The following is a 14,559-nucleotide window of genomic DNA, read 5'->3' on the forward strand; positions in this document are numbered from 1 at the left end:
AAAAATTATCTAATCATGATGTTAGTTCTTCACCACATCTAGAATAAACATAGATCTATTATTATTTCAATTTCTGTTCATTATATATCAATTAAATGCAGGTATCATCGGAGATATCAATTAAATGCAGATATTGGCTATCTTACCGAAACTGTTATCAAACCTACATTTAGAGGTAGTAGTGGAATACACAATTGTTTAATTTTGAGATTAAAGATACTGATTGAGTTGAGATATGACTGTAGATAACTCATAATCTTACTGAAGATTAATTAAGAATAATTAGTTTTGAAAATGTTCTTTTTTGTTGCCATAATTGTTTTGCAAATATCCCTGTTAGAGTACTGACAAAGTTATGAACAGAAATTAATCAATGTACCTACATATTTGAAAATATTCATCAGACCTAAATTTTACACAAGCATCAGTTAACATAACGAGGGATTTTGTCATACATTTACACCAATTTCGGCCTGAGCTCTGGTAGTTTGTAGTTAACAAAGTGATAGGGCGGTTCTGTTGGGCTGGGAGATCGACTGTGATTCTGATGCTGGTGCGGTTGCACTGCACTTGGACCAGATGGTTGATTTGTCAGCCCACGCGACGCCTGAATCGGTTGAAGTTGTTGCTGCTGTATCGAAGCAGATGCGGTTGCCGTCGGAATTTGGTTAGTTCTCGTCAGGATATAGGGTACAATAGCAGCCCTGCCTCGCTTTCGACGCGGTAGGATGCCTTTCCGGGCCATGAAAAATCTTGGAGAGGGGAAAACGTCATTATTCCATTATTGCTTTAGGTAAGCGTTTTATGCGTCAGACACTTTTCTGAAGAATCTCACCTTATGGTCGATATCGGGATGTTGAACATATCGCTAACGGTTTGGAAGGTTTCTCCGCGGGAAACGCATTCAGCTGCTTGGCGCAGGGTGGCCTCAGACCGTCGAACCCTTCGCGTGACCGTACTGCCATCCAGGGTTGCCGACTGTTGCAATGGTTGAGTGGGCTGCTGAAATCTTTGACTATGGGCACTGGTGCTGTTAATGACGTTGCTGGGCGATGTCGTGCTAGTGTTGCTACTACTGTCATACTCACACGTTACATTGGCCATGGCAAACTCTACGGATAGAAAGGTTGTTACGGACAATTTTTTTTCCACAAACATATCAATCTAATGAACATTTCTTTCAAGAAAAAACAGACGTGGTACGACTTAGTAGTTGTAGTTTTATTGACTTTCACATGTATAATTTTTTGGTGATGAAACACTAGAATAGTTCCAAAATTATAATTTAAGGTAAAATATATGTATATAGATGCTTTCTCTTTGTCTACTACATGCTTCCGCTGTAGGAAAACTCCAACATGGGTAAGTACCTCGACAATAAGGTATATGCGGTTTTAAGGAGGTGCCGAAATTTTTTTTTGTATAGATAGTAGAATGTATAGAACTAAATTAATGCGCTAAAATAGACATTCTAATCGCTATACATATTGGACCTTAAGATGCTAAATAAAATGGTACGATTGCAACCGAGCGTGACTAAAAGTCGTGTACTACGAATGTAGGGTGTGACCGACTACGAAACTAGAGTTTGTATTCATTTTTTCTTTGTTTTTTATTACGATTAAAATAGTATATAAAGCCCTTGGGAATAAAAAGCTAATGGTTGATTTATGTATGGTTTGATTTTAAATGTTTGACTAGAAGTGTACATTTGACTTCCGATGACCTCATTATATTTGGGTTCCGATCTTTTTTATTTACTTTTAGTTTTTTAAGGTTTTGGCATTTCAATCTTCTCGTGGAAGTAGATATCTCGTGTACTTTCGAATCTTCCGTATGACCTGACTTCTGACTTGGATTTGAAAAGGTAATTTGTTTTGTATCGCAAAAGTTATGACATAATTTAGGGATATTTGCAATTGTAAGTAGTTAAAAAAAAACTGCGTGTAGGAATCAGAACAGTTGCTTATTTTTAAATAGTTCAACAATGTATACATTAGCGCCTTGCAAAATAATAAATTTCGCAAAACATGTGGAAAATCTATTCACCCAACAACTAAACTATTGCATGTACATATGCTTCTGCTTACTAGTCGTTACAAATGAAATAGTTATTTGTGATTTTCAAAATAAACATTTTCTCGCATAACAGGATGTCATATTTGACTTCACCAGTTTTTATGTGCGCGGTTCGATATCTGGCAAGGACATTAAGTACTACGAATCATACAATTTTCGTTAAAACTTAAAGTGTTTTTTCTTTCATCAAAGATTATAATTAATCTTTATTTTTTCATTGACTTTGAGTTGAATGTAAAATATTGAACGTTTGAAAATAAGCCGAAAACACAGCATTGGTTGCTTATTGACCCACATATTCTTGCTAGAAAATACCAACCGCAATCTTCACAACTGTTTAATAGTCACAAAGCGTGTTCAAATAGCCCTATTATCATCGTAAATATCCCTAAATTTGTCTTTTGTCAGTCGATGGAAACCTGCGTTGTGGGTACTTCTGATAGTGTACTGACTAACTAATGCGTTTTGATGTGACGGTGAATGTGTACTTACGAATACCATAAAATTCAAATTACTTATAGGAGATTGCTACGCAGACACGTTGATTAGGAATAAAACTAAATATAAAAAAAAATTAAAAACAAACAAATCGTTCAAGGAAATCTACCGTTAAATGATTCTACTAAACTAGAATTCGCATTTGAACCTTTACTGTTAAAATGATATTCCGCACTTTGTATTCCTCACTACTGTTTCAAAGGTGGAAGTTCCATATGCTTAACATGTTAGTAGTGGAGCTTAAAGACTAAAACCGAAAAATCTATTATAGGTATCTAGCTTTGTTTTGTATATATATTAATAAATTTGTCTCTCTTTCTCTTTGCCATCTGTTTCAAACTGACTATATTCATTTCTGTTGGTTTCAATTGCATTCAAGTTTGTTTCACAAAAAAACGTATATATTGGTTTCTATAAGTGATTTTTCTGTGACTTTGTGTGGCCTGCCGTGTCCTTACACACTAGACCGAGTGTGTTGCTTTCCAACCCACTACCTGACTCTTTCCTTATTTTACTCCCACCGGATAATACCACCCACCCATCCACATACGATTTAAAAACGCGCACACACATACACACATTTCTGCCACGTAACAGCTATTAACACGTGGTTGGTTCTTATCAGTTGGCACAGCTGGCATTGCCGAGCAGATGGCGGGACTGTTGCTGTCCTCCCGGCGTCGACATCGATTGGGTCTGTGACGCCTGTTGTAGATGATGGGACAGTAGAACTTCCGGTCCGGATTGCTCGGTCAGTTCCTTGATGATGCGTTTCTTCTCGGCGGCCTCCTTGAGCTGCCGGGGCATCGGATAGGCGGATTTAATGTCCCACCGTTTCATCCAATTGCGGAGCGTTTTGCGAGGAACTTTGTGGATTTGCGATGCCCTGCGGGTTGGTGTCATTTGGTTTGTGTTGGTTGATTTGTATAATGGGAACGAAAAAAAACGAAAAAGAAAGTGTTGCATTAACAAAACTAACAGGTGTTAAATTAACAATTTACAATAAACAAGAAAACCGAAAAAAATGCTGAAAATACTTTTTGGGAAATTAGAATATTTGTCGACAAATTTGGTTACAGAAATTTTCTGAAGGAATGAGCTATTAGAAAAGTTTTTCTTTTGCGAAAAATCTGACAGAATGCGGTCATTTTTACCTAAGATAAATAAAACTTTTATCACGTGCGTCGAGTTCGTAAAGCTATTCGAAGTGAAGTGTTCCGACTAGAGCGGAGAAATCAAGCGACGAAAATACTTGAATAATTTCGAGATTTATATTAGGAGTGGCACTGGCAATGGATGTATGGGAAAAATTGTATGGTCGAATAAAAAAAAAAAAACACCATAAACATTTTGTAGATTGGTCCAAAAAATTTACCTGTGCAAATTTCAGCACTATAAGACTTGATTTAGCGGTACCTCAAAGCGTCCAAAGTTTAGTTTATTTTTCTCCCAAAAATCCCCAACCGAGATCGGAAAAATCGAAATTTTAATTTCGATGCCTAAAACGTCAAAATCTGGTGTATGTAATGTAAATTTTTGTCAAAATACGATTTCACAATTTTAAACATCACGTAAGGGACCAGAAGAATTCAGAAAAATCGTAATTTTACTTTGAAGCCAAATGACTTAGAAATGCATGAAACATCGTGATCTGATGTTATCTCGAAACTAAAATTTTTGGCCAAAAATCGACTTTTGGGCACCTAGCCAGCCGTTATTTTGATAAACCAAAGTCCCAGAAAGTTGATTTTTGGTCAAAATTTTGTTTACAAGATAACACCAGATCTCTAAGTTTTATGGATTTTTAAGTCAATTGGCATAAAAATTAAAATTTCGATTTTTCTGCTTTCCTTTGGTACCCCGTTTGGTGATGTTTGAAGGTAAAAATCGAGCGCTTCGAGGCACCCCTAATTCAAGTTCGATTGTGCTGAAATTTGGCAGAGGTCAATTTTTTGGACCAATCTACAAATGCATGTGGCCGGTTTGCGAAATTCGACATGACCCATTTATTTGACACCCTAATATACATACAATCCTTTCACTGAACGTATACAGTGGACTGGGGAAGTTTGGCGGCTTGTAATTTTATTCGGGTGCATCCAAATAAAAAAAAATCTTCGGGGACCCTCAAGGAATTTTTGAAATCTTTAATTTTGCATCATTACTTTTTTTCGTGGACGCACCCTGAAAACGCAAGAAAAAATTCTCCCTAATCAGAACTTGAGTATCAATTCGACACTCCTCGCTTAAAACCGCTGTATCTCTCTTGTTTCTCAACTAATTTTTACAAAATTTATTGTTTTGGAAACCTCTTAATGTAATTCAAATATGTTATATTTTTGTTAAGTATCACTATGGTCAGTGGTATCACTGCGCTAATGTAATTATACCACTAGAATCTGACTAGGTGACTAGACTAGGTGTGAAATTACCTTTTTGGTGAATATAAACTATTACGGAAATCTCGCGTTGATTTATCCAAAATCCAGTGCAAAGTTAAATTTAAGTCTAAGAAAATCTGAGAAATTGCAAATTGACAAAAAATTTAAAAAAACAGCTACCTTTGAAAATTCGTCAAAATACTGTGTTTCGTATTTTGAAAATCTAAAAATGCAAAAATGCTCCATAGTACATCAACTTTTCAATCCTGTTTTCAAAATTAATCTGAAATTTAAAAGTATGGTTTTTACACCGCTTTTTTCACATTTTTTGTGGCCATCTTAAAAAATTTAAAAATATATATATATATATATATATATATATATATATATATATATATATATATATATATATATATATATATATATATATATATATATATATATATATATATATATATATATATATATATATCCTTAAGTGCAATTTATAGCTTCAGCTTTCTTGGAAATTAAGTGAATTTTTTTTTAGCATTTTGTAGCAAATCTACGGTCTTTTTTACGAAGTATTTTTTTGGTTTTTTTTTTCTCTTAGACTTTGAATAACGGAAAACTGAAGTGTTGTGGCCGACTATTGTCTGAAAAACACATTGGAGTTACATCACGAGGTTTCCAAAACTATAAATTTTGTAAAAATCGGTTGTGACATAGGAGATACATTATTGGTTTTAGTCAGTCAGGAGTGTCAAATTGACACTTCAGGGACTGTAACGAGTAAAAAATTCAGGGACAGATGAGGGTTATTTAAGTTTTCATAAGTTATTCTCAACAATCTCAACTTTAAGATTTGAATGAGAAAATTTAGTATATTGTTCTAAAAATCAAAATGATTTTTCTTACTACTCTTAAGCTTATAGCGCCAATTTAAAAATTCTCAAAAGGAAATTTTCAGCTGAACGACTTTGTCGAAGACCGTAACTTCAGAAAAAAAAAGTGTGAGCTGGTGCACTCATTTTAAGCGGATTTGTGCCAACGTAAGAACTGAACTACACAATTAACACACGACGTATTACAGGACACGACACTTGACGTTCTTACAAACGGAAAAAAAGGATTCAAAATTACCTTTTTTGTCTACCGGTTTCGGGCTCGATGTTGCCCATCTACAGGACGATGTCCGACTGATCACACGAAGAAATTACTAGCAGGATCATACTACGAGTGTCGTAGTATTCGTCGAAAGAAGGTTCCTTTATGAGTTTTTCCTTTTGGTGAAGGTGAAAAGCGGCGACATAATTGGTGGGTCATCTGCTTCGTGTGATCAGTCGGACATCGTCCTGTAGATGGGCAACATCGAGCCCGAAACCGGTCGGCAAAAAAGGTAATTTTGAATCCTTTTTTCCGTTTGTAAGAACGTCAAGTATCGTGTCCTGTAATACGTCGTGTGATTATTGTGTGAGCTGGTGATTAGGGGTAAATATGTCTTTTTGGCATAAAAAAAAAACAATATTAAATTTAAAACACTACTGGTACCAAATGAAGTATTGCTCTGAACCCAAATCGACTCAGTCTATAGAATATGTCGGGAATTCAATGTCTAGCACATTTCAAATGTTAGGATCATATTCCGCAGAAGAAGAACCATGATCAAAAATCGAACTGGTGGCATAGAATATTGACTTCTATCCACACCGCCATGAGGGTTGACGAAAAACACATGTATAAGTTATAAATAAACAAAATTAATAAAAATATCTTCACTAACAAATGAAACACAAATCTAAATATGATTCAGTTTACTCAAAAAGCTGCACCAATCTAATTGTTTACTGACATTTGAAACATACCTGTATATGCTCTCTCCGGCCTTAACGTCCATCAGTGCAGCCCAAAGTGCATCCGTGTTGTAGGATCGCGGTTGATTGCCCCGAGGATTGCGCAGAACGAAGGCAGATGGTGGAATCGCTACACCATTCAACAGTGACGAAATTTTAACTTCGCCGCTGTGACTTATGGTCGAAGAGCTACCACTCCTGGATAGTCGCTGTACCATTTTGCCACCCCGCCCCATTCGCTGTTTCCGCATGGGCGTAAGAAGCTCCGTTCCGCCATTGTTCCGGTCGCTCTTGCCGAACGGCACCCGGGTAATGCTGGTTTCCGAATTTGTGAACGGTAACAGCGGCGGGGGATAGATCGCTTCGTCGCAATCACTGTCACCACCATTGGTGAGGGAACTGTCGTCTGGAAGAATTTGTATATCGAAATCGTCATCGTAGTCATCATCGTGGTAACTATGCATCACAGTTCCGCTGAGCTGGGGTAAGTTCGGGGAGCAGATGATGTTTTCGAACCCATCCGTAGATAGTTCGCTGCCGTGTTCCTCAGCGTTGCTGGACGTACTGGTGCCTTGTCGGCTTTTCTTTGGCTTGACGTAGATATCCATCGCGTTTCGGTTGTACACTAGAGAAGAAGGTATACCGGTTGTTCCGGGGTCAGTCCCATCGTCTACACTTAATCTACTACCATCACCACTACCACCACCACCATCGTCACCATCACCACTACCGTCGATACCGTAGGACGGAAATACGAGTTGTCGTGACGCGGATTTTTTGTTAGTCTTATGTTCTGGAGTCTGTTGTTGCTTGTAGTTGTCGAAAAGGTTTTCGTTAGATTTAACCCGAATAGAGCCACGTGTCAGAATCGACAGCAGAGACGACGATGACGACGGCGGAGGCGAGGAAGAGGAGGGCTGTTTCTTTTTGGGAGACCGTCTTTTAGCAGAATCTTCAATGGTCTGTTGAGCAGAAGTACTGTTGGAGCTAGTATCGTCAGTGATGGTAATTGTAAACGCGTTGGCGTGACTATTGCTAGTTCTACTATGACGATCGTCGTCGTTGTCGTGCTTCGAAAAGGATGGCAGGTCCTGATCAACTATGTCTTCCATGTACTCATCAATCTCATCATCCGCAATGACTTCGTCGTCCTCTGCAAGTTGGACGGATAAACGGAACGTGTTAGACGAAGTGTTGGACAACAAGAGATGGTAACAGGAACAAAAAAGAGGGAAGGGTTGTTCAACGGAACGGAAGTATAAAAGTCGTGGAATCCCTGCGTAAACACCCATCTTCTTTAAAGATACCCAACTCGCGCGTCGTCATCGGGTACCAGGCTAGAGATTCCAACTAACGTGTCTTTTTAGATAATGATACCGTGTCATAGAATAGTGCTTCAAAAAATGTTCAGACTCAACAAGACAAACAAAAGACGCCATTTCTAAACCAAACTACCAAACGAGTTAATGCATCGAACTGAAGTGAATGTTAGAAAGCTGACCATCAAAACTGTACTTTGAAATTGAACTTTTCAAACTAGAGAAATATCACATTTTCAAAGGTGACGGGAAGTATAAGAGAAACATGAGATATCAACAGAAACCAACAGGACTTGAACCCGCAATTTTGGAACCTTGAGCAGCACTGATGGCTTCTTCATATGACTGTAAGTAGCAGCAAACTCGAAGCAATCGATCATGTGCGCCCTCGTCTAAAACCCCGACTCGATGGGTGATGTGATATCAATAGTGTGCAAAGAACATATGCGAGAAGGTCGACCGATGGAGCTCGAAATGTACGCATACTGGAACCATGTCGTCACGTTCACCGTGGTGTAATTGGCTAATGCGCCATTGTACTGAAGCGGAAAATGCGGGTTCAAGGCCTGTCGGTGAGTCGTTGTATCTTTTTCGAGAAATTTATGATATTTATGGCTTATGTTCTTTCTTTCTTCGATATCTCATGTTTCTCTCAGGTACAGGTTTTCAGGTACGAGGATGTACGAAGAATAATTCAAAACATTAGATTTGATTAGAGAAATATCATTGTTTGCATATTGGTTTCGAAGAATATTAAAAAAAAATTATGGTCATACAATATTTTGTGCATTCACAACAGTTTGAAGTCGAAAGCATTCACTTAGAATAAGGTTAGACAGATTGTTACTAGATTAGTTCATTCGCTGAATATTCTTAATACAGCAGACGGAAAGAGAACTCATCGATAAAATCGAACAGGCTCGCAGCTTATTGCCCAGGACCTTTGGGTAGAGCGATAATGTAAATTTTACTTGAGTTCACTTTCTGTGCTATTTTAAATACAACTTAATTGCAAACGAAAAGGTTTTTGAAAGTGTCAAAACTGCAAAACTTACCAGCTTGCTGTTTTTCATTTGCGTCCTGCTCCATATCATCATCCTCGTCTTCGGATTTTGCTATATCCTCATCTAAAACGGTAAACAAATGCATTAGTTTCAACATTTCAAATATCAGTAAGTTTAGTCGCAAATCTGAAACCATTTATAGATACCTATAACCAGATCTTCCGTCTTGATGACCATATCATTTCCGCAGCCTCCGTTATCACTAGTGTCGCCCTCATCGCTGCACGTTCGAAGGTTCGAAGACTGTTGCTGTTGACTAGAAGAGACCTTCGACGGCGTCGATGAAGCCACTGGATGTAGATTCAAACTGTTGAGAAAATTGTTTCCTCCTTTGGTACCGCTGAGCGCACTATTCTTCTGTCCTTTGCTTTCCGTTCTCTGAGGACCTGAGAGAGCGTATAGGGAAATGGTTAGGAGATCTGTTTTCCTCCCAACTGATTTACGTGCATATGTCAACTTACTACTTCCTCTTTGGCCACTTTGGTTCGACGACGACTCCGTATGCTGATGCAGCTGTGCATTTGTCGTTGTCCCTGCGCTACTGCTACCGCTTGTGGTGCTCCCAGCACCGGGACTGGCAATCTGATTGAGATCCAGCGCTGCATCCGACCCGCAGAGTCCGCGGATTTTCAGAATTTCTGCACACTTCATCAGATCAGGTAGACCGGCTTGAGATACGTTCACTTCTCCCTTGTACATGAAATCGACCAGCGCTTGGATGGCCCATAGTTTGATTTCGCGCGGCAGAATGATGATCGGATGCTTGCAGGGATTTTCGCCGAGCAGATTTTCGAAAAAAGTTGAACACGCCGCCAGAACCAACCGGTGACAGTGCACCTGGTGGCCCTCGCAGGCAAGTGTGACATCCACGAACCGTTGGCCCGCCAACAGCTGTAATGGGTTAAGAAAGACTAATATTAGTATAGTGGGAATAACACAGATATCTCAATTTATAACCCGAACAACCCTCAAAAATTTTATTAATTTTTCAATTGAACTTTAACCTGCTCTACTAAAACCAAGAGTTTTTCAGCAACATGAACTTGTTCAATTTATGTCAAGCTAAACTGGGGCTGAACTGCTCGAAAGCTGGAAAACATAGTAAATAGGTAAGCTTTTAGAAGAGGAACGCTTAATTTTCGCAAAGAAGATAGACATGGACCTCAAAAGTTGAGATCAACGTTATTAGAATACCCACCTTGGTTTAGATGCTTGCTAAATGTGAAATCGAATTTCTTCTTGGCGACTGCAAAAAAAATGCTTAGGAAAGTCTTAACTTGTAAATTCAATTTCCCGATCGCCCTGAACTCGCTTTACAACCTTATAGGCATTTTTTTGACGTCATAGGGGCACATTTTAGGCGGTATGTGTGTGTGTGTGTGTGTGTTCCATCCAACGACCCCCTGAGCTGGCAGGTATGTTATGCAAAAGAACCAATGTTAATCATTTTGATTAATCTGGTTCAGTTGCGGGTGCTGGCGGTGTTAGCTCTATTGAAATTCCAGTAACCCATTTCAGAATGACAGAGACCTAGCTGCACATCCCGAGGTTACTTTCCATGTCAATAAGCCCCGCCCAATCATAGCCGCATGACCAAATGGGTCATGCAATTATGATTAGACTTTCAATCTTTTATTTAAATACTTATCCAGTTTCTCACTTGATATAATCGTCTGATTATATCCCAGAAAGTTCAATAAAAGATCGACGCGTATTTAATAAATGTTGCATTTTTAACAAGAGTATGATTATTTATATAAAAATATATATGTCTTACCGTTTTTTTCATTTACCATACCTTACCTTCATTTACCAGATATATTAATAATTCCCATGCGCACTTACTTGGGATTCCATTAGAGGCATATCGTTTTTGTGTATAAAACTATACACTTACCACAAACCATCGTCTTACTGTAAGATATGAAAATAAATAGCTTTTACCACGATTCACAAAGGTTTTTTTCAATACATGATGATCAAGAACTTAATGATTATAAAACAATTCATTCAATATACATAAAAGAAGGATTATTCAGAGTGGTTATGATAACTAAAGCAGTGACTTAAGTATACATTTATAAATTATTTAAAAATAAAAGAAAATATCTGAGAGTTTCTGAATGGAAAATGCTTATCTTAAATCGAAACCATTTACATGAATATTTTTCGCAACCTGAATAAACGGAGTTTCCGAGGCTTGGATGAAAATTTGTATAGTAAAAAAAATGTTTTAACATAACCTATTGTATCAAGGATAAATGATTTCTGAAAATTTATATACATTGAAAAGCGATGCTGTTCAGCTGTGTAAACATGGAACCTTTAAAAACTTCACTATGTCATTATTGTTTACACATGGATTATTGCTTTGCGCAGTAATATTTCAGGAGGAATTAAAATACTTAAATTACTTGAGCAACGTTATTGTGCAATGTTGAAAACTTCTGAAATTTTGGGTAGCATCGGGTATGATGCATCAATAGCTGAAATCAAACTGTACTAAATTTGTACTAAATTTGTTATTTAAATTATACATTCTATTAACTTAAGTTATATTTTATTAATTTAAACTGCACAAATCGAAACACATTTAGTCTAAATTTTGATAATTTTCAAATGTGGCAACGCTCCATCATCTGGAAACTGTTTCAGTAGCTTTACCACCAGAGGACACTATCCGAGCTTTTTCTACTTGCCACCGTTGTATTAACGGCAGAAGCGTCGATTTTACAAGCAGAAGAGAGAAAGAGAAATAAACATATAAATTAGAAAGATCTCACCGAATTTCTATCGCCAGTCTCCAACATCTCTACAAGCTCAGCTTGCTGCTTTGTCCTTGAATCGGGTACAGGGATTTTCTTCTTGGATCCAAATCTCAACACAATGAATGTTTTTCCAAGCAAACCCCGTGTGTGCTTCTCAAATTTCCTTCACTTTCATTGAAACACAAACTACCTCTCTCCCTCGCACCAATGATAAATAGTTGTTGGATGAGAATCTTTCCGAAATGCATTATCATCAGGCAGCCATTTTTCTTCGGAATGAATTTCATAATTTTCACTTTTCTTCACACATTAAATAAATGGCACAACTATTTTCATAAAATTCACTTGTTGAACACAGAAACTACATTGCATTCACTTTATTCGGATAATATATTGGAAAAGCACTTATTCCCCATCACACCAAGCAAAACTTCATCCACAAAACCGAACGAGCGAGAAAAGTGAACCGTACCGCACGGAGCTACGCCAGCGAATCAGGGGCACATTTTAGGCGGTATAGGTCGAAAACATGTCAGAATTGAAGAGAGCTAGAACGAAAGGCTTTATAACGAGTGACCAAATTTGTATGGAAAGAATATTGTTATTTTCTCGAATAACTAGATTCGCTTGCACATTTTTCGACCGTCAAATAATTGTATAAAATCTTGTTCTCACCTTGTTTCGTATGTTCTTGAATTATTTGTTGACAAATGTCCCCTGACAACTTTAAAATGTGATAAAGTTCGCTTCATTAAATTTTCTGCCGCGAAATCAATCTGTATCCACCGCCCGGATTTACGTTACCCGATGCTATGCTGACAACAAAATTAGTATTTCAAACAAACAAAAAAAAACACGTATTTGTAATACAATGTTTGATAATGTTTATGTTAATTTTACGAAAAAGTGGCAATAAATCCATAAAAATTCAATTCTATCGTCGTATTCAAAGGACCAAACGGTAAAAGCAAAGTTTTTCAAAACCATAAAATAAATATTCAAAATCTGGTATTTCAAATCTTTTATTATTTCACTTTTTTTTATCATAACTTCCACTTCCGGTATCGATTAACACAATCTGCGAGCTCTTGGGGTAATCGATTTTGAGCTGATGTGGTTACTCGAAGAGACCTACGTTTAAGGGAACCATATACCTAAAGCCCCATCTATAGAGACTAGTTTTCGTTTCCGGATAGCATTTTCGACCACCGGGCAGTCCTCTGTAGCCTCACATTTGGGAGTGAAACTAAAATACGGTGCTACTTCCGAGTTTCCGACAGTCGGATGACATTTGCAGGGTAGTCAAAAATCAGGTATCAGATGCAGTCCTCTGTTTTTTCACTAGAACCTTTCCTGGAATGCAAATGTTACTAAATAGTGATTCCATAGTTCAATTTAATGATACCTACCCAACATTTTGAGCCAGATATGAAAATTTTTTGCTTGTTTTTGTCGTAAAATATTCTTACTTCCTCCTTAGCAGTTTGTTATGAAATTTGATTTTGTCATTGGCTACCATGATTGCCTAGAAACGTATTCAAAAGGCGTACCGGTGAGAGAAATAAGCGAAATAGTAGAGCGAAATTCGAGATTGACGAAATTTTTGTGTGCAAACTCTAGCGCGAAAAGAAAATCACAATAAAGTTTGGGGATTTTAAGCAGAAATTTTTTATCGGCCTACTACGAAATCAAATGCAAAATTCGATATCGAACGGATAACGGGAAGTGGTTGCGCAGCGAGCCTAATTTTTTAGTATAGAATTTTGATAAATTGCCAATGTAACATACGTGAGAATCTGTTTTTTTATCAATATGGGAGATAAGGGCATAATGAGCACCCGGGGCATAATATCTTTTCTACAAAAGTACGTATTTTCTTAAACTAATTTTCATGAGGATTTGTTTCGTACTACCTATAGTATTCATTTTTCACCAAAAAAAGAAATATCCTTATCATCTTTACAGAAATATTAAAAAATAACCAGCTAAGTTCTCAAGTGGCGAAAATATTATAATTTTTTAACACCACGAAATAAGCTTTTACGACCTTTAAATCACATTGATCTAAAATGTACGCACTGCAACATGATTTACACATTGTTTCTCAATTTTCACCATCATTAAATTTTTGAGTTTTCACTTAAATCAATTTTAAAACGCGTTTTTACTTAACCCTCCAAAGCTGTTCGGGTCAATATAACCCGAAACGCATATTTCAAACATCTTTATCATCATTCCAATATACTGAAGAACTGGGAATTTTGACAGACCGAGTATGTTCTATAAAAATAATGATCCAATTAACGACAAATAATTAAAATTTTAGTTTTGAAAATCGGCCCTAAATTGGATGTCGTTTTTTAAAGTAAGATTTTTTCTACCGGAAGATCTGAGATAGCGGTCAAAACTTTCATTGGACCCCAACATATCTATACATTTTTTGATAGATGGATTCTTGACGATTTCAAACATCAATGAAACACTTAAATACAGAAAAGCTGAAAATTGATTTTTCGGACTTTTTTCATTCTGAACCAGTTTCTGATAACCTGATTATACATATCGACTTTATTTTTAAATGTTGAGTAATTAGAATAAATTATCATCACAATGAATAC

The 14,559-nt window shown here is 37.1% G+C and overlaps 1 protein-coding gene across 7 annotated transcripts in view; it reads right to left on the reverse strand.

The window, feature by feature from the left end:
- Positions 1-1,200: 1,200 nt before the first annotated feature.
- The window catches only part of LOC129744824 (broad-complex core protein-like), a 33,996-nt gene continuing 20,637 nt past the window's right edge, over positions 1,201-14,559 (reverse strand). For all 7 annotated transcript variants that reach the window (XM_055737581.1, XM_055737558.1, XM_055737549.1 and 4 more), the window contains exons 3-7: positions 9,635-10,064; positions 9,320-9,559; positions 9,165-9,236; positions 6,803-7,943; positions 1,201-3,463 (exon numbers count right to left, since the gene is read on the reverse strand). In XM_055737581.1, coding sequence (XP_055593556.1) covers positions 3,199-3,463; positions 6,803-7,943; positions 9,165-9,236; positions 9,320-9,559; positions 9,635-10,064 — 2,148 coding nt within the window. In that variant the 3' untranslated portion in view covers positions 1,201-3,198. The remainder of the gene's footprint in view (positions 3,464-6,802; positions 7,944-9,164; positions 9,237-9,319; positions 9,560-9,634; positions 10,065-14,559) is intronic.

This window comes from Uranotaenia lowii, chromosome 1 (genome assembly GCF_029784155.1).
Source record: "Uranotaenia lowii strain MFRU-FL chromosome 1, ASM2978415v1, whole genome shotgun sequence".
NCBI lineage: Eukaryota > Metazoa > Arthropoda > Insecta > Diptera > Culicidae > Uranotaenia > Uranotaenia lowii.